Consider the following 20,294-nt stretch of genomic DNA (forward strand, 5'->3'; position numbering starts at 1 on the left):
GAGGCCTCTTCTCTCCACAGTCAAATCCCTTCTGAAGCCCCAGATCTGCTCTGACACCTGTAGAGAAAGTAGCTGACCTGTACCGATGAATATGAGGCATTCTAGGGCAGGGGAGAGGAGTTGGGGGGGGAGCCATGTCAACATTATTTTGTCAAGACTTGGCAAGCATCTCCCTGACCACTGCACTGATATGCTGTAGTCCTTTTCCTTTGTGTCTGTCTTTAGACTGTGAGCTCTTCGGGGCATGGGCCAGGCTTTCTTTTCCAGCTGGAAAGCTCTTAGCACAGAGTGGGTGCTGCCGGACTGATAAATAAGAAGAGTGGCATCTTTAGGGTATGTCTACACAGCAAAGAAAACCCAGCGGCTGGCCCATGCCAGCCAGCTTGGGCTCACGGAGCTTGGGCTGCGGGGCAGTTTCATTGCGGTGTAGACTTCTGGGCTCTGGGATCCTCCCACCTTGCAGGTCCTAGAGCCTGGGCTCTAGCCCAAGCCCAGTCGTCAACACAGCAATGAAACGGCCCCACAGCCCAAGCCCTGCGAGCCCAAGTCAGCTGGCACAGGCCAGCCGCAGGTGTCCAGTTGCTGTGTGGACACACCCTGAGTGGGTGTTCTCGTCTAATCTGGTAGAAATCGTGACGCTGACAGGACTGTAGCATTGCTCCTGGAGCCTTGGCTACAGAAGCATGTGTCGTTCTTTGGTTGGTATAATAGACATATTTACACGCTCTCTCTTTTTCCTCCCCTCTCCTTTTAGCAATCCTCGTTTTACCAGCTTCTCCACGCAGGCTGGCCGGTGAGTGTCTCCTGCTAAGTAAGTCTACACAGGGATGTGGTGGGTTCTCCAGCATCTGCTTTTTTTTTTTAAATCAAGACTGGATGTCTTCGTAAAAGCTCTGCTATAGCTCAAACAGAAGTGACAGGCTTGACCCCAGGAATCATTGGGGAAAATTCTCTGCCCTGTGTTATGCAAGAGGTCAAACAAGATGGTCTTAATGGCCCCTTCTGGCCTTAAAGTGGGAACTTGGGAGAATGCCACCAAAGGACATCAGGAAAGGGTGCAGTGACTGGGGCGCACTTTTGGCTCATAGTGGAGCCTAAGATTGAAAGGTCACGGAAACAAGAGATGGGAATCCAGTGTTACACCCCTTAAAAGCTCTGTCTTCCAGTACCACTGCTGGTTCCCTGTTCATTTTCAGATTCAGTCAGAAATTAATCCTTACTCTTTTTAAAGAAACCCATGTATTTAATCTGCCCACTTCATGAACCTTTTCTCTGTATTATACCATTCCCTCCACCCCATGTGTTGCATATATAAACAAAAAGAGGATTTTGTGCTCTAGATCCTCTAACAAGGTGTCTTAGATTTTTTCTGTATGATCATTTGGAGTCTTCTGTCTTTCCAAATAGTTTTGATATCTAAAATATGTTACTGTTTGCCTTTATTTTTTAAATCTAGAGACATCCAGGACCGCGTGGGCTGCCAGGGCACGCAGGGAAACCAGGATTACCTGTAAGTATGAAAAATCCCCTCTAAATATGTCCAAAGTAGCCAAGTCCTCAGTTATCCCATCAGACATTTCTGCTTTCTTTGGAGACTTTCAGAGGCAATGTTTAGAGACACTTGAACAATTTAGGCCACACAGCTGATCTCCCTTTACATCTGTTACTGTCAAATTGTTTGTCTTCCTACAATTAAAGCTTCAGTGCTGGGATTTTCAAAAAAGTTGGAGGTGGGTGAAAATCAATTGAAGTTGGATGCCTGACTCCCTTAGGTTCCTTTGAAAGCCCAGCCCAGCCCCTCACTGCTGTAAGGTGGCATAGCTCCATTGACTTTCTTCAGTGAAACAATGCTCATTTACACTCACTGAAGATCGGGCCGGGGGGGGCGGGGGTGAGAGAGAGAGAAAGAAACGGGGCCTACAAACCCCATATTGAGTGTAGACAAAGGGGAGAGGAAAATCTCTCCTGTTTACAAGCAAGCAGCTTGATCACAACCCCACGCAGCTGCCAGTCATGGAGGTAGGCACACATAGCTGAACCCAACAGAGGAAACAAGGCCTGCAATAAAGAGGAGAGTATAGAGAAGGAAGGGGAGGCTGGGAGATCTGGGCTAGCAAAGTGGCAACAGCCCTGCACCAGGCTGCCTCCTGGAAAACAGCCAGGAGACTAAAGGAGGCTGCAAGAGTAAAGGGCTGACAGGCTTATTTGGAAATGAGGATCCAGGAACTGGCCTGACTGAGAGCAAACTGAGGAGGGTCAGTCAGGAGAAGCTGAAGCCCCTCGAGAGACCACACCTTGAGACGATGACTGTGTGTGTGTGTGTGTGTGTGAATGAAGTTATAACACCTTTACAGATTGTTGCCATGTCCGTATCAAGAGACAAAACGATAACCATTACAACAGCGAGCTTTTGTGTAGAGTATCATTAGACAGTGATCTCATCAGATCTCTCTGTTGAACAGGTTGTTACCATATTACAGAGTGATCCTCTTTACCCTACCCAAGATGTGGTGTTTCTGGTAATTTTATTAAATGGAGTGAAACTGCTGCCGACACCTGCATGTCAAACCAGGCACTTCTACCCAATATTCAAACCCAAAAGAATTGGACAGATGTGCCGGTTGTTTTGCAGGCACGTGTACTTTTTCTGAGTATCGAATAGCTGGTAACCAAATATCTGCATACCTGTTTGTTCTTTGTCTGTTCTACTGGCTAGGTAATTGGTGCACTAATTTTTCCATAGCAACAACCCCCCATATGTTTTTTTCACGTTTTATTGAGGCAAAGTTACAATAAAACTAACATACGACGTTGTACATGACTTGTTACTTTTTAGGATCAAGTTAATAGTCGAGCTAAAGATGCTGGCTAGGGATCCTTCCTCCTCTGAGTATGCTGAAAAGGGTGACCAAACTTTTGAATACCTGTCCTCTTTTTGGCACTTCTATTGTGTGTGTACTTGGTTTTTGAACCATTCCCTTAGTTTGGGGCTGCTTTTCTTTTTCCAGTGGGAGGCAGTCAGTGCTCAGTACCCTAGCAGCTACTAGCAGATGAGAGATTAATTCTTCACTTCTATTGGTGTGACTGTATCTCAGGGGTAGGCAAACTACGGCCTGGGGGCCGCATCCAGCCCTTCCGATGTTTTAATCTGGCCCTCAAGCTCCAGCTGGGGAGTGGGGTCTGGGGCTTGCCCTGCTCAGTGCATGCCAGGTCCCCACGTGGCTCCTGGAAGCAGCGGCATGTTCCCCCTCCACCTCCTATGCGTAGGGGCAGCCAGGGGGATCTGCACACTGCCCCTGCAGCTCCCACTGGCTGGCAGCTGTGGCCAATGGGAGCTTCAGGGGCAGTGCATGCGGACGGGGCTGCATGGAGAGCCTCCTGGCTGCGCCTCTAGGTGGGAGCCGGAGAAGGGACATGCCTCTGCTTCCGGGAGCTGCTTGAGGTAAACGCTGCCCGGAGCCTGCATCCCTGACCCCCTCCTGTGCTCCAACCCCCTGCCCCAGCCCTGATCCCCATCCTGCCCTCTGAATCCCTTGGTCCCAGCCCGGAGCACCCTCCTGCACCCCCAACCCCTCATCCCCAGCCCCACCCCAGAACCCACACCCGTAGCCGAAGCCCTCACCCCCTTCCGCACCCCAACCCCCAATTTTGTGAGCATTCATGGCCCGCCATACAATTTCCATACCCAGATGTGGCCCTTGGGCCAGAAAGTTTGCCCACCCCTGCTGTATCTGCTAGAGAGGAGGATTGCTAAGGGAATGCCTTCTCAGCAGGGTCCTAGAGCCTGGCCTTCAGCCCAATCCTGGAAGTCTACACAACAATGAAACAGCCCCACAGCCTGAGCTCCGTGAGCCAGAGTCGCTTGCCATGGGCCAGCCACGGGTTTTTCTTTGCTGTGTAGACAGCCCCTAAATGATCATTTGATCATAAATATTCAACAATTTGTGCTATTTGGTTAGGAACTGCATTCCAGTACTCCCTAGTGACTGGCCATGTCTGTCACTATGTATAAAATCTCCTCTTACCCCACAATTTCTCCAACATATATCCTCATCCTTCTTTCTCTTTCACTCTCTCTCACTAACCTGGCTGGTGAGAAGTACTATTAAAAAGGTATCTTCAAGAAACTTTCTTTTATCATGCAACAGACTGATATTTGCATTAATATTTTATATCCATTCCAGAGGAGGATGTTTTTAAAGTGATGTTTACTATAGGACCTACATCAAGTCAGTTCTCGTGCTCTTGCATTCCCTCTGCTGACTATTCAGCTGCAGTTAACTAATGGTGTCCCTAAGCTTGCTGCTCTAACTGATGGTGCTGATGCACAGACAGGGGAAAAAAGACAGGTGTGCTCTTGACAAGCTATATTATAAATATGCCTCAGCAGGGAAGTGGATTGTGTAACAGGAAATTCGTTCGAGCCAAGTGGAATGAGAGAAAAGGTAGGGGAAGACATCTTATGTTCTAGTCTCCGAAAGAGAATTATAAGCAGTGGAGAGAGAGTTTGCTCCCAAAGCCTGTGGTTGAGTACTTGATGGTGCCTTTGCCATAAAGCAGGGGAATGCAGGCAGAACAAGGGCAGTCTCCGCAGAGCGTTCAGAGAGCTATGATGCGGATCGTCCTGTCACACAGCATGTGAGTGAGATTGCCAATGCTACCTTTGTGTATTGTTCATTGTCTCCCCTGTAATGGTGCCTTTAAACAAGGCTGCGAGGCCCAACAGTCTTTCAACACGGTCAATACTGCAACGTGGTCTGGGCTTGCTGGGGGAAAGTCTAACCTGCATTGATTTGATCTGTGTGTGTGTGCAGGGTCCGCCCGGATATCCAGGAGAGCCAGGAGACAAAGGCCGGTTGGGGTACATGGTAAGTGGAGGCTGCCTATAGCTGCTGTCTCAGGTATGTGTTAGCTTCCAAACGCTAGGGCAGTAAGATATATTCTAGTGTCAGGGTTGGCTTCCTTCTGGTGGGCAGCTGTACATACAGAAGGCGTGATTCTGAGAGATACGGGGCATGCACAAGTCGTGCTGCAATAACGGGGAGTCATGGGACGCTCCACAGCTCGTAGCCTCAAGACTCAGAGCTCAGTGTTAATTTCTGAGTAGGAGAATCCTCCAAGGTAAGGTACGTTTGTGCAGTAATGACCTTAAACCTCTGCAACAGAGCCACATCTCTGGCAGGTAGGTTCATCCGAAATACCGGATGGGGATGAGATTGGCTCACTGTAGACAGGATAAGCGGTGGAGGGCGGGATTCCCCTTGCTGGATATTTGTGCCTTATTTTTGTTCCTTTGCTCTCCTCTGCTGCGGGTAATCACCAGCCCGTTCACCCGCCTCCAGCACAAGGCGGGACTGGTTTGAGCCAGTGTGATTTGGTCAGTCCCTGTCGTTTTCATGAGTTCTAGAACCGCCCCAGTCATCGTCACCCATTCCAAGAGATACTTGTAGCAGCACTGGGGCGGTGATGCTGGGCCTTCGTTAGAAGCATCGGTAGAGATGCAGAAGGTGCCACCTTCACTGAAAACTGAACCCCTTGTCTATAGGAAGTGGATGAAATTGAGGTTTGTGCTCTATTCATTTACTTGTGTGTGTCATTCCAAACCTGCTCTCTCATATCGTCTTTAGGTCAAATCCTGGAAAGCATCCTCCTCTTCCCCTAAGCTTTAACTCCAGAGAACTCTGAATCTAAACAGATCTCTCCACTGCTTCTCTCTCTCTCTCCCTCTCTCTCTCCTCCCCTCCCCCCACCCCATAGGAGCAGTCCCAGCCTATGCCCTTCTTTCCTCCTCATTCATGCTGGGGTGATATCTCCTAGCTCTCTCAGCTGAGACTGAGCAAACCGCTCTGCAAAATTAAGCTGAGATTTTCAAAGCTGTCTAAGGAATTTGAATACCCAAATCCCATTAAAACACATGGGGAATCAGGTGTCCAAATCCCCTGGGTGGCTTTGAAAACCGCACTCTTGATCTGTACCTAGTTCATGTAAAGGTGGCTGTTTTTTTTTCTGAATTAAAAACCATCCTCTTCTCTGAGCCTCTTCTCACCAAACTCTCAGCTGTTTCCCAGTGGCTGTCCTCTTGTGTGACCTTCAGTTCCTGGTTCTCACCCATCTCCCCTAGGAGGCCCATTTGTCTTTAACTGCTGCAAGTCCAGCCTTCACAGTGATAAGGGACAGTCGATTTTCCCTGACCTCGTTGTTCTACTGTTCTCTGGCAGTACATTCACCAGGCTGGGAATGATGCCTCTTTAATTCTGCTCTCCCGAGCTTTCCTCATCCCACAGTGTTCCCAGTGATAACATCCAACCTACTCGCAGTTCTCTTTTGCTTCCCTTCCCCGAGCTGCTCCCTTTCATTCATCAGCCGTCCGTTCCTCTTGCTTCTGCTTTCTGAGTGAGGTGCCTCCTCTGGCCTGTGTGTCTAGGAAGGACGCATGCGGGGGGGAGAGAGATTCTCACCTTGATTCATGCAAATTTAGGTCATGGGCAGATTTTTTTCCTTGGCTTCTAACTGGATTCCACAAAAGAGCTCCATGGAGGAGAAACAGGTCTTTCGATGAGTTTCAGTGTTATTTTTGGGTGATTTCTCTAAGATCACTGTGTTCCAATGGCTGATCACAGAATCATAGAATATCAGGGTTGGAAGGGACCTCAGGAGGTCATCTAATCCAACCCCCTGCTCAAAGCAGGCCGATCCCCAATTTTTGCCCCAGATCCCTAAATGGCCCCCTCAAGGATTGAGCTCACAACCCTGGGTTTAGCAGGCCAATGCTCAAACCACTGAGCTATCCCTCCCCCCTGCTGCTATAGCTAGTGCTTCATGGCTTGTGCCTCAGACCAGCATGGAGCTCCACAGGGAACACTGGCCACCCCCAGCACAACCTGAAAGTGCTCAGGCTCTTGTGTACCACTGGAGAAGCTGTAGATGGTCCTTCTCAGCTCCCACCGTTGATCCCCAGATGCAGTCTCTCTGTCTTAGTGAGGCATGGAGGCACAGATGGTATCTCTTGGGCCTGTGTGGGGATCAAAGCCAAAGGTTAGTTAGCCAGACCGCAAAATAAACATGAGCAAGGGAAGAACTTTAAAAGGTTTTGCTAGGTTAAGCACTCAGCTGATGAGCTGAACTATGCAAACCTCCTTGTGTTTGTGCACGTGAGGCTGGCTGATATTTCTCATACTGATCCTAGCCAGATCAAGTCCGTGCAGAGCCAGGAGAGAATCGACTGGTTTCAAACCTCAGTGTGGCAGTTTGTGTCTAGTTTGAGTTTTGTAAAAAAGCTCGGGGCATTATTCCTTTTTTCCTGAACTGGTTCCCCCCATCCTTAGTAGACCCCAAGTCCTCCCTGTCTCGAATGTTTACACAGACTGGAGAGTTCAGCTCAGAGACGGCTGTGGTTTCCCAAGTATCTGCATATGGAATGCATAGTCGTGGTGGGAGTGAGGGGACTGATTCTTGTAGTTTCTGCTGAGCCAGTGCCCGGCATCTTTCAACATGAGGTCGTTAGATGGCACAACAAAGCTGAAAGAGTGCTGACATCTGAGAGGCACGGAGACAAAGAGCCGGAGCTGTCTTAGCATCTCCAAGGCCCATGGGATTATATAGCAGAGATAAGGGGGTTGCTTTTTTTTAACCTCTGACTAAGTGCATTGTTGCCACTTTATCTTTCCAAGCCCTGTCCAAGTAGTCGCTCCTTGCAGGGTTTTTTGAACTGTGGGCTGAGGAATTGAACAAAGATGTCTGGTGCACAGGTTCATTTGGGCTTTGCAAAGAGGGGGCATAGAGTGATTCACCTTTTACAAGATGGAAAAGCCTTTTTAGTGGGGGGTATGTATAGTCCGTAATTCCAGATGTCGCCGTCTGTTTGCGGAGGACAGAGGAGGGTAGCTCTGGGGAATCGGTAGCAATGAACACTGTTCTTCCCATGTATTTTACCAGCTGCCAACATCTGGAAGGTTTCACTAATCGTGTTAAGCAGACAGAATGTAAACCGTGGAGGCTGTCAGTGTAACTTAATCAAATGGTACCAAAAATTATTCATCCATTCGCATAAACAGGATTGGCGAGGGGGTTCACTGAGGGATTAGTGCAGGAATGAAAAGGAACCATTTTTCTCAGAGTGCAACTGTGACCCTGATGTGCTTCGAAAGCCGGTCTGCATCCTAGCTAAGGGGTTGAAACGAAGTTCCCATCACTGTGTAGCTTTGAACAGGGAAGCAAAACTCTACATTGTTTGAGGTTTGAATGAGCTGCTTTGTTTGGTGCTTGCATTAGTTCTTCAAATGCAGCCTATATTTCTGATACCTGTTGATCTACTCCTGTGGCGCACACATGGAATATACTGAATAGCGTACCACTCACGTAGAGGACCTACTCTTTGTCATTGTCCAGGTAGACATGTTTATTTTCCAAAAGGTATAGTCTCAGCAAACCAGAGAAGTCTCAACAAGGTTTCGTATCACAGACCAGATCCTGAGTTCCTGAGTCTTTTCTCAGGCAGCTGTTGCATTGATTTTAGGGATGCAGCATTACTGCTGACCTCTGCTGTTGGATCAGTGTCTATGGGTTTGAACGTTTCAGTACTGGAGTTCTGCCTTTCTGTGGAGCTTTGCGATCGCGCTGTCCTGTGGCTCTGCAACTCCAGAGGAAGGTCATGAGTTTTTAGCTCAAGGTTCCAATAACAAGTGCTGGGCAGAACCGGTGGAAAATGGTGCCACTATTTTGGTGTAAAGTTGTGCAGGTGGCATGTATGTTAGATTGGAAACTCTTTGGGGTAGGAACTTTCTTTTGGTTCAGTTTGTAGAGCACTGATCATGATGGTTCTGGTCCATGACTGGGACTCCTAGGAGCTCCGAATACAATAATGATGGTGATATACAGCAGGGCTTCTTGGCTAAGACACCACCAGGCTGATTTAGTAACATATTGTGTAATAAAGTGCAGGTCTCTACTGGAACTTGAGCCAAGCATCTTTTGATCCTATTTACATTAAAGAAGAAACTCCATTCACCTCCATACATATCCCACTAGCCATCTCTGACACACCTCTTCCTCCTCAGTGCCATGTTCCATTGCAGGGTGTGCCTGGCATATGAACCGTTCCAAGAGGTGAGTCCCAATTTGCATCATGCTCTGTGCTGAGGGGTTCAGAGCATTAGTTGGTAGGAATGTGAGAAATCTTTCCCCACAGTGACGTGACCTAGAGCCCTTGGGATTCTATGACTGTGGTTGAGGAGGGACTCACCCAAATGAATCATTTGGCTTTGGTGCAGATTGGGCCTGTCTTTCATTTTGCTGGGATTGGTTCATTCGTTCCTTGCAAAGAGTTTGGCAATGAGTGGCAGGCTGGCATTTCATCAGCTTCACGAGGCGGTAAGGTCAAACCAGTCTGAAAGAGACAGCCAAAACACTGGTGTGCTAGTGGAGAATGGGCTTATCTCTCTGTCTCCAGCCGCATTTTAACAGATTGCCATTGCTTTCTCATGACGAGCCCCGGGATGGCCCGGAAGCGAGCTGACCCAACTTTGCTGCCGCTGTTCTGTTGTCATCGTTGGTTGTTTTTGTGGAGACGGTATTTCCCCCCCGCAACTAGCTGCTGTTGCGTAGTTGATCTTCACACCAGACTTGACAAACTTTTTTTTTTTTTTTCCCCATTCTGGTTTTTAAAGGCAAGTGCAGGCTCTGCAGTAATGCCTGACATCTGCAAATGCGCGCAAACACAATGATGGCGTCAGAGCTTGGGACCATTGTGTTTTGCAGTTGTTGCTTTTTACATTTGTGACTTCCCTCTGTCCCTGGTGACACTGTTACTGGGGCTGTGTCTACACTACGAGCGAGGGGTGTGATTCCCCTGCTCGGGTACCCACGCTCACATTAGTTCTCCTTGAGCTGAGAGCATAGGTAGCCGTGTAGCCATGGTAGCGTGAGCAGTGGCAGTGAAGGCAAGGCTGAGCCATACCAAGCACGTACCCCGCAGTTTTGGTGGTCCCGTCGACAGAGCATTGCTCTGCCACTGACGTTGTTTTGTCTGTTCAGACTGTCAGCTCTTTGAGGCAGGGACTGTCATGATGGGTTTGCACAAGCTATCGCCCGACGTGGCCCCTACCTGCTACCGTTACACCAACCATCATTGTAACTGCTCTCGGCTCTGCAGAAGCAACAGTTGAAAGTAACCAGGTCTTTGCGTCCATTCTGGCTGCTGCACACCTGGAACTACCAGAGAGAAGCCTCTGAGTTCAGCCAGCGGTGTGCAGTTGTTAGGGCTGAGACAGATGTACAAGGCCTTTGCGTGACTTCTCCTGATGTCGTCTTTATTCTCTGTCCTAGTCTCCTGCCTCCATTTCGTTTCTTGTCATGTAGCCAGTGAAGTTGACTTGACTGTACTCTCCATCTGTTTCATAATGCCTGGGATTTTGGTTAATCTTTCTGCGCCTTCTTTACCCTAGTTCCCTTCACCCCTTGATTCTTAACCATGTTTACAGTGGAAATAAAACTCTTCACCTCTTTGGACGCTGCTGATTTCCTCCCTCCATGCACAAATCTTTTTGCTGAGTCCTAAGGCAGAACTGAATGACCAGGCAGGAGCATAAGATAGAGCTTTATTTACGGTGTTCCTCTGTAGCCTCTTTTTGATCCACCTGCTTTCTGTCTGCAGGGGGAGTCTGGACTTCAGGGCTTCCTGGGACACGCTGGCTTCCCTGGCTCAAATGGGCTTCCTGGAATGGATGGAAAGCCTGGACCACCTGGGTTACCAGGAGAGCAGGTGAGAACCTGGACACTAGCTTGAAGGATCACGTTGCACTTCGTTAGAATTAATTATGAGCCAATTAGTTGCAAAACACTTCGCACTAATACGGAGAGATCCCATGTTTCAAAATCAGAAACTGCCAAGAGTTGTGGATGCTCTGGCTGGATATCACGGGATGGTTTGCAAAAAAGAGGTAAAGACAGTGCCCATTGTCCCAGCTGATAGTGCTGTAGGCAGCCAGCAAGCTCAAGCTGATGCTACTGATATACTTATTTGCCTCTTTTAACAAAAGAAAAAGCCCATTCTAACTATAATTGGAATTTCTAGGCACTACTTTAATAAGAATGCCTTGAGAGTTCACATTTAACAAGGGAAAGAGGAACAGCATATATGGTCAACAGGGCATAGTTAGTGTCTCTGGAGCAACCTGAACTCCAGGAGTGCTTCATTGCATTGCTGTGTTTAGTTTTCTAGGTTGTTTTTACAGGAGGGAGAAAGGGGAAAAAAAATGAGAGAGAATCTGGATTCCATCCACTTGTCTAGTTCACAAGCTCTGTTGAGTTCTTTTGTGGTGCTCGTCAATTCTTTGAACTAACAGCCCTACCCTTAACTAGCCTTGCATGCCGACTTCAGTCGGGAAAGTGCAAACTTTGATTCAGGATCTTGTGAGAGGTGTATATGGAGAGGGATAAAAAATTGGTGGGGGTAAGAAGCAGAAAGCTGGAAAGAAAGCAGCCAGGAAAGCCAGGGAACAGCCAGAGAACCACTTTTAACATGGCCCTAGGAGGAAGCTGAGAGACAGAGCTTATTGGGCAGAGTACAGGCTGGAAAGAGGTTTGGAATTGTGAGCAACAAAACTGCCTCCTATTGAGTTTGGGGAAACAGGACTTTGCACACATTCTTTGTAAATAAACAGGATTGCAGCAAGATATTCCTGATTCCATCACCAATTTCTTCTCCTAATGGAAGCAAGCTGCTAAAGTCACAAGCACTGACTAACCATTCTGGCCAAAAGGGGCCACAATATCGTTGAATTAATTACACACACATCTGCCTGCTTATAACAAGAACTGTATCAGGAAAGAAGCATGGCTGGCCTGCTTGGAGCTGTCTGAAGCTGTGGCCTCATTAAAATGTGAAAGCCCGGGAGGTAGCAGGGTGATGTGAACAGTATAAATGCCTACACAGATTGGGCTGGGGTTTATAGAGTGATAGCAATATGGAAGAGACTTGCTTTGCGGGAGCCCGAAAAGCGGCGCAGCACCTGCCCCGGTGGCAAAGTCCCAGGAAGTGGGTGGGGCTCGGAGCTCAGAAGGGCTAAATGACGTTTCTTCGCGGAAACCCTGCTTTAGAATCGATCGTGGGCTCAGCATTCAGGGGGAAGTAATTCGGTATAAAACGACTGCAGATGAATTACCACAGGGTGAGCTCTTCACACAGCTGACTGGCTCATGAGGCCTGAGAATTGTGACTGGTCTGATGAGCAGGGTCAGATTAACCCATTACTGGGCCCTAGACAAACATACATTTTGGAGCCCCTACCTCCTACTATGAATAACAACAAACGGCTGGACAGCACTCTGGCCACAGCTGGACTGGCCATGCAATGGAGCCATCAGGACTGGCTGCTGCTTGGAGAGTTGCTCACCATGACGGAAGGACGGCCAGGCCAAATTTGAGTGAGTGGCGTTGCAACCTGGCAAATGGGCTCACATTTGGGCTCCCTGTGAATTTGGTGAACAGGCCTAGTTCACCACAGCATTCATCCGGCCCTGCTCATGAGGCTGCAAAATGGAGAAAGTGCCAGGCTCAAAAACTGGCCCGGGACCTATATAAGTGGGAGCAACTTGGGGGAAGCCAACAGAGTTGTACCTACTTACAACAGGCTTGAATTTGGCCTGTCAAGTATTACCACTGCAGTTTGAGAACCGCTGCCTCATTCTGCTACACAAGCTATGTCAGCTCAGGTCTCACAAGCATGTTCCATTCCTTCTTCCTTGTTACCAGGGCCCTCAGGGATTTAAGGGCGACCAAGGTCCAGCTGGAGAGAAAGGAGACCAGGTGAGCTAGTGGCAATGATCTGGGGGCAGCAGGGGAGGGGGAATCCTTAGGTCGAGGGGTTTCGTTTGCCTTGAATACAGGAGACATGACTCAGTGGAACCCAAATTTAGTATCTTCTCCTACCCTCTGCCCTCTCTCACACCCACCCCCAACGCTCCCTCTTTAGAAGAGACATCATATTGCAAATAACAAGTTCCCCTGGGATCTGAGTTGCTGCAGCCTTTCATGCTCACTTACTTTGTCCAAACTGTGGTTTTCAGAGGCTGAGCGAGCCTGGTGGTTTGAGTTCCTCTGAGTCACCTCGGATTTATCAGCCTGGATGGAAAATGTCCATGCAAAGTTCTTTCAGGTCAGGAAATTACACTACACTACACTAGGAAATTAGGTCGGTATAGGTATGTCTCTCAGGGGTGTGAAGAATCCATGCCCCAGAGCAACAGAGCTAAACTGACCTAACCCGTGGTGTGGACAGCACTAAATCAATGGGAGAATTCTCCTGTTGACATAGCTACCCCTCTCGGGGAAATGGATTAACTATGCCGATGGGAGACGTCCTCCTGTCGGCGTAGGTAGCATCTTCATTGAAGCTTTACAGTGGTGCAGCGACAGCGTTTTAAGTGTAGACCTGCCCTCAGGCAAAATAAATTGAGTTCTACTGGTTTGGGTTCCTTTTTTGTTTTTTAAGCCAAAGGCCTTAGCAGCAATTTTTAAAGCTGCCTAAAGGATTTGGGTACCCAATTCTCATTCTTTTTAATCATAATTGGGCATCTAAATCCCTGTGGTGGCTTCTGAAATATCAGCCCTGATTTTTAAAAACAAAAATTAATTCTAAAAACATTTAGTGTGGAATTTTCAACCGCACTTGAAGGATTTAGACACAGGGGAGGAGATTTTCAAAGGCACACATGGTAGGCAGGTGCCTAACTCTCATTGGCTTTCAGTGGGAGTTATGCACCCCCATGCTGTTTCTGCCTTTGATAATGTCCTCCTAACTTCCGCCAAATGTCAATGAGAGTTAGGCACCTACCTGCTGTTTCTGCCTGTGAATATTAAGAGAGTCAGCGGGAGTTAGGCACCTGACTGTCATTTGTGCTTTTGACTTTCAATGGGACTTACGGTTCTCAGTCACTTTTGAAAATTCCCCCATTATTCCTGAGTCTGGACTCGGACTTTTGGCTCTGTTTTAAAATTGGAGACGCTATTTACAGTACCTTTAGAAAACTGGCATCAGCATATTCCTCATACCTTCCAGTAGTGCTCGTTATCTAGATAATACTGTGATATCAGTTCTAACAGCTTCCATCCATGTTGCACTGTTAGAGGGTCCATAGATATGTCTGGTATGATTTATATGTTAGAACAGTTCAATTCATACCACAGTTGTCTGACGGGCTAAACACACACACACACACACCCTTATCTTTAAAATAAGTATATTAAAAAAAAGCATTACTTCAAAATATTGTTCTGAAATAATTCTTTCTATCCAGATACTTACATAGATCTTGTATTGATCCTTGTATATATCGTATATGACCTCACAAACATGAATTAATTTGTCTTCATATCCCTCCCCCTCTGCGAAGTAGGGCAGTTTTATTATCCTCCTTTTCTAGCTGGGGAAACTGTGGAACAGAGATTGTAACTCACCCAAGGCCCGTGGGAGAAGGGGGAATTGACTCTAGCCTAGATCCACGAGTTAGCATGATCCAGTGGAGTGAAGAGGGCCCTGGAAGCCTGTGAGGCCTGAGTTAAAATCCCAGCTCTCCTCTTTGCCTCTGCCACTTTGGGCGAGTCATGTGGGCCCAAATTTTCCCAGGGTGCCTCCACTTTCTGGGGCCCATTTTGAGACTTCCTGTGGCCTGATTTTCAGAGGTGCTGAGCACTCACGGTGCCCATTGGCTTCTGCTGGAGCTGAGCATCTCTGAAAGTCAGCCACTTAAAGACTCTCAGGTCAGACGCGCAGAAACAAGTCCCCCAGAGTCAGTGGCCTCTTCTGAATGGCTTGACGCTAATCTCTTTCAGTCGGTGTCGCCATCTGTACAACAGCAGTGATGCTTGCCTACCTGCAGGGCTCAACAGGGGGGATGTAAGGATTCATTACTCGATTAACTTGGGGGATTTTTGGTGCTGCAGCTTGAAGGTATAGGGCCAGATTTTTCAAAGTGCTCAGCGTGGTGGGTGCAGACTGGGAGCGGCGCACTTTTGAAAATTTGGCCCTGGGGGGGAAAAACAAGAATATCCAGAATTCGAAGGCTTCCCCGGTGTCCTTCACTGTGCCAGGTGGGTTCTCTATGCCATGCCTACAAACCACCAGGCCCGTTAAGCATGAAGGATCCAGGGTCGCAGCCTTAACTCTGAACATGGTTCTACTTTGATTTGTTTTGTCAAGAGCCTGCAGGCCTTTCCAAAGTATGCAATCATCTACCGTCCCGTCTATTTAGCAACCCTCTTCACTGAGCTACAAGTGGTTTATGGAAGATGAGGTAATTGCATCACTTATGCCAGGCTAGAAGACCTTTTTTAAAGCTAACTGCAGCCCCTAAGGGTAACCCAGGTTGTTGCTGTGCCCTAAGATGGACCAGGTCTGGGTCATGTTAATTGCATTCAAACCACCAGCACTCAGAGAGGGAGCGGGTTGATTGCCTCCAGCTGGTTAATAGTTCTGCAGTGGTTCTCATGTCTCCAATGTACCTGTTTCAGGGGTTCTTGGGTGATCCTGGACCACCTGGGGAAAAAGGAGAAAAAGGGACAAAGGTGAGTTCATTTGTTCTGAGCCTGGACACGGGGACCCAGTGGGTATGAGACCCATGCAAAAGACATTGCTGTCTGCTGTGTTTTTGAGTCCCTTTAATGTGGAGCACTGGCTTTCAGCAGTAAGCCTTCCAGCATCCCCCATGGCCTCACGGCATTCTGCCGTGTTGCATGGATGCTGGCTTTTGCTCCCCTCTCACCAAGATGAAGCCAATTCTGCTCAAGTCTCATCGTCACTCAGAAAAAAAATCTGATTCCTCTCTGCACCTTCACGTCTGTGCAGCCCCTGTGTGCTGAATTAGCTTGCAGCCCTGGTACAGATTCCTTCAGCTCTTCATTGCTTTCTCCTTCCCATTGTTCCGCATCTTTGTTGTGTTTTAGGAGGGGGAGGGGGTAGGTTGGACTGCAGTTCCCCTTCACGCCAAAGAGCCTCATTCACAGAAGGGAAAAGATCTCCTGGCTCGGGTTGGAGTGCAGTCAGGGCAGTGTCTCCCACACAGGCCTGGCTTTGTGGGGTACAGGATGGGAATATGTTCCGCCACACAGCTGAGTGACTCAGCAGCCCCATTGCCCGCCCTGCGAAAGGGGGTGCTGATCAGTCTGTGCTCACGGAGCTCTGGCCGTTTCAGGATCCCAGCAGGCATGAGGCATCCCCTCCCCTCCAGCACGGCTTTCTGCTGCACGGGGTACGTCTTCCTGAGCTCCTCTGTGCTGTCCAGTCACTCTCGGTGCTTTTTGCTGTTTCAGGGGGTGAAAGGACAAAACGGCCCTTCTGGACCTGCTGGAGCTCAGGTAAGTTGGCAAAGAAACCAGCTCCTCTCATCCTCTGACCAGCTCCCAGGGTTCCTCTCTCACCTCTCTTTTCACTTGCCCAGGAGTTCCAGTAGTCCGTTTTGCTTTGAGGTCGGGGCTTGCTCGAACCCCAAGCTCAAAGCAGAACTCAGGGAGACTTGAACCCGTGTGAAGCGAAACAAGGGTCTTCCACTCCAAAGGAGGCAAAAAGAGCCAAGCATCTCACAGGTCTAGTACTGAGCCTCCAGTGCCTCTTGATTCTGTCATGCAGCATCCCTCCTGTTCCATTCTGCCCCTTTGCTCTCCTGAGCAGAGACTGTTCCATAGCTGGAGTGGTACCTAACTTTGATACCTTTTGTCACTGGATGAGGATGGGTGGTCTATCGTGGTTAAAGCACATGACAGGGAGTAGGGCGATACGGGTTCTATTCCTGACTCTTGACACAGATTCATGTGGCTTTGGGCAAGTCACTCAGTCTCTCTCTACCTCAGTTTACCCATCTGTCAAAATTCTGATGATGCTACTTGCCTTTTGGGGATGGGGACATGTGTGGCGAAGCTCCTTAATGCTTGGAGACTCTCCCCCCAGGGAAGAAACCCTTGCTGAGTGGCCATGGCTCTTCAGTAAATAGTGGACAGGTCTTCCAGTGTTTTGAGTGCCTTGAGGTGGGACTCTCTTGTCTTGGGTTTGACTCTTTAAAGAGGCAGATGAGGTGGCCTTGTGCCCGACGTGTCTGCTCCTAATCTTCTCCTCAATACGTTGGCTTGTTTCCTAGGGGATGATGGGTGTCAAGGGTGCTTCAGGGTTCCAGGGCCTGCCTGGACCAGAGGTAAGTGAGTTGCATTCTTCTCCGTGGTACGCTTACTTCCCTAGTGCTGCAACATCTGTCTGCTCATGTGTCCTGAGACCAACGGAAACGTTAGGAAGGGATGAGTCAGGCAGTGCAGGACATTAGCACAGCTCTGTCACTTCCTTGGAGGGAGAGGGAAGAACTGAACTACCTTGTAGCACCACTCACTCGTATTTGGCCCAGCCACCCCTCCACCATCACAGGAGGGCAGTCGGGCCAAACCTGAGTGGCATTATGACTCTGTGTGCTGGGTTGCAATGCCACTCGCTCATAACGAAGGGGCAGCTGGGCCAAATTTGAGTGAGTGGTGTTACGACCTGGCATATGGGGTTGCAGTGCCATTCAGATTTGGCCTGGCTAGAAAGTGGTCAAGCCATGGCCTAGGGATCCCCCTGCCTCTATGGCATATCCCTATCACCCTCAGGTATCGGGAATCCATTCTTATTCTGGTGTCATCAGTAGGATCCCTTTCCAGCAATCCAAGTTCTCCATGTGAAAAAGTAATGGGTCTCTCCAAATACGAATCCTAAGGACTGGGGAGATGCTCCTTTCCTTAACTCCCCTTTGTGAATGCAAAGCAGGTGAAATAACCCCAGTCTGTCCCCAATGCCCCATATGAGTTGAAGTGGGTAGGTGGATTTTGGGTGGAGAAAGGGACAGATAGTGAAGTCCTACTAAGAGCTTCTCCTGTAAAAGAAAAGAAAGGGCAGAGTTGTGGGCTTCTATTCTGACTTGCAAGGGGGTTGATGCCAAACGCCCCTCACAATTCTCATCCATGGGGATGTGCACCCAATGGGGCTTTGCTTGGGGTTTCAGATTCAAATCAATTAACAAAACTCAAAGTGAAACCCAGCCAAGTTGCTGAGCTGTGCCTGCCTTTGGGCTAAAGCCATGTGTAGCCAGAGTCCTGTATAGATTGCACTCAAAGCCATAAATGGGCCCTGTTTCCCTTGAAACCTACCCCTCTTTGCCAAAAGGTTTGTCAGTCTTGGCAAACCCAGCCTGTTCTTTCAGGTTTGCAACCGTCTGAAAGCAGATGAGTTCTGAGTTTGATTACAAACATTTCTACCCCTCCACTGACAATGGGCTGATCATTCACTGGAGTTTATATAGTAGCCTTAAAGCCAATAGCCCTCAGGACTGTGCAGCTAAAGCCACTGGACTCATACCTGTGAACACTTGACTAATTAACCAGTGGAGTTTGTAAAAAGATAAATGAGGATTTTAATCACTTGTCCCTCACAATGGCCTTCTGAGCTTCTAGTCAGAATTCACTGTCACAGGGCTGCCCAGCAGTGGATAGGAACACTGCGTGTATGATGCTCTGCCCCTGGGTGGGTCATCCACAGCGGGGATTGAACCTGGTGTAAAATGGTGTAAATTGTCACTCAAGGATTTTTCCAGGTCCTGCTTGCAGTGTATAAGGCTCTTTAGGGAAGTATGTGATCTAGGCCTAGCAGCAGTCAGCCCAGCCTACAGTAAGGAGGGGTGAGTTGTGCCTGTCTGTTTTAGGGAGCAGCCTGCTTTGTCTCACTCTCTTTTGGGGTTCTTGTGTGTTGTTAGTCTGAATTCTAAGAAATGAAGTAGTGTTATGTTGCAACTTTCCAGTAAGAATATTTGTTTTTAATCTAATTTTTCTGAGTGTATGCCATGAACATAGCACCTGACGCTTCTGAATCTTAAAGCATGAGCCTCTACTGCTGAAGCTAAGAGACCCTATCTGTGGCCCAGTCACCACCAGAGTGGAACAGAGTGCCACATGGAGCAGGTGTGGGTTACACTTCTATACAAACAGTGGTTTACATTAGATAGTCCTTGTTCCATACCAAGGGTGGCTTTTTCCAGGTTATATTGGGTACGGTCACTCAGCAGGAAAGAGGGGAAGGGAAAAGGAGATGCTGCTTATAATGTTGAGGTCTCAAGTTTTTCTTTATCCTGCTCCAGGGGGAAAGTGGTGCAGTGGGTTCTCCAGGGCCAGCCGGACCTATGGTAAGTTTATCATTTTTCAGTTCAACCAATGGATAAAAACAAGGTTGTTCTTGTGCCTGAGACAGTTTTCGCTGCTCTTTGACTCCGGTAGGTCACCCCAGCTGGAAAGGGAATTACAGCTGGTTGCATGTTTTCCCATTAGAAAATGCCATTTTGTCAAAATTGAAATTGAATGTGTCGATTTCAACAAACTTTTATTTTATGGTGGGGGGAACCTCAAAATGATGAATATTCATAAGGACGAAAATGCTGTTTTGATGCTTTTGGGGTGGAACCTTTTGGGTGTTTTTTTGTTTAAAAATAAATTTCATTTTATATTACAAATTTATAATATAAAGGTTTTTTAAAAATCCAAATGGAAATGCCACATTTTCCAAAATTCAGTTTCCCAGGACGCTTTGAAATTGGAATTTTCACTCCAGTGTGGAATGAAAACACATTTCAAAATGGTGAATTTCCTGCTAAATGGAAATTCTGCTTCCTATGCCGCTCTAAAGGAAATCTGTCCTGCAGTGAAAGGGGAGGGCATGTTACAATGTGAACGAGATGGAAACACCATCTGCAGAAAGGAGAAAAGTGGAAGAAAAAGGAATTCCTTTCTCAGCAACCTTCTACCCCTCAGCTCCGGACCCACAAAGAAATGGCACTGTGGTGTGATTGGGGGCAGCTGTCTCTTCGATACAAGACCATTACTGAGTTTTAAACATATGGCCATAATTGTCCCCACGCCTTGGCCCTGTCGGGTTAGGAGACAGGTCATTGCACACGCATTGGTCTCTGTGGGAATGAGTTGGTGGTGGGGGGTGTCAGCATAGTTAAGTAAATCCCTGTGCAGCGATACAAGGAAGGTGTGAGGTGGTAACGCTGGAAGGAGTGGGACTGACCGACTCGTGCCAGTGACGTGCTCTCTCCATTTTGGCTCAGCCCCGTGCTTTATGGTGGCTTTCTGGGGCTCTTTTGTGGAATGTGAGAATATAAAATGTTATGATGTATTATTTGTATAGCGGTAGTACCCAGGAGCCTCGCTCATGGACCAGGACACCATTGTGCTAGGCGCTGTACAAACATAGAATAAAAAGCGGTCTCTGTCTCAGAAAGCTCAT

General features: G+C 48.1%; 1 protein-coding gene across 4 annotated transcripts in view; it reads left to right on the forward strand.

Moving 5' to 3' along the window:
- Nucleotides 1–20,294, forward strand: part of COL27A1 (collagen type XXVII alpha 1 chain) — a 249,222-nt gene that overhangs the window by 149,960 nt on the left and 78,968 nt on the right. For all 4 annotated transcript variants that reach the window (XM_043530720.1, XM_037880008.2, XM_043530722.1 and 1 more), the window contains 9 exons: nt 755–793; nt 1,457–1,510; nt 4,815–4,868; nt 10,652–10,759; nt 12,752–12,805; nt 15,509–15,562; nt 16,307–16,351; nt 17,128–17,181; nt 19,147–19,191. In XM_043530720.1, coding sequence (XP_043386655.1) covers nt 755–793; nt 1,457–1,510; nt 4,815–4,868; nt 10,652–10,759; nt 12,752–12,805; nt 15,509–15,562; nt 16,307–16,351; nt 17,128–17,181; nt 19,147–19,191 — 507 coding nt within the window. The remainder of the gene's footprint in view (nt 1–754; nt 794–1,456; nt 1,511–4,814; nt 4,869–10,651; nt 10,760–12,751; nt 12,806–15,508; nt 15,563–16,306; nt 16,352–17,127; nt 17,182–19,146; nt 19,192–20,294) is intronic.

This window comes from Chelonia mydas, chromosome 16 (genome assembly GCF_015237465.2).
Source record: "Chelonia mydas isolate rCheMyd1 chromosome 16, rCheMyd1.pri.v2, whole genome shotgun sequence".
NCBI classification, from domain to species: domain Eukaryota; kingdom Metazoa; phylum Chordata; order Testudines; family Cheloniidae; genus Chelonia; species Chelonia mydas.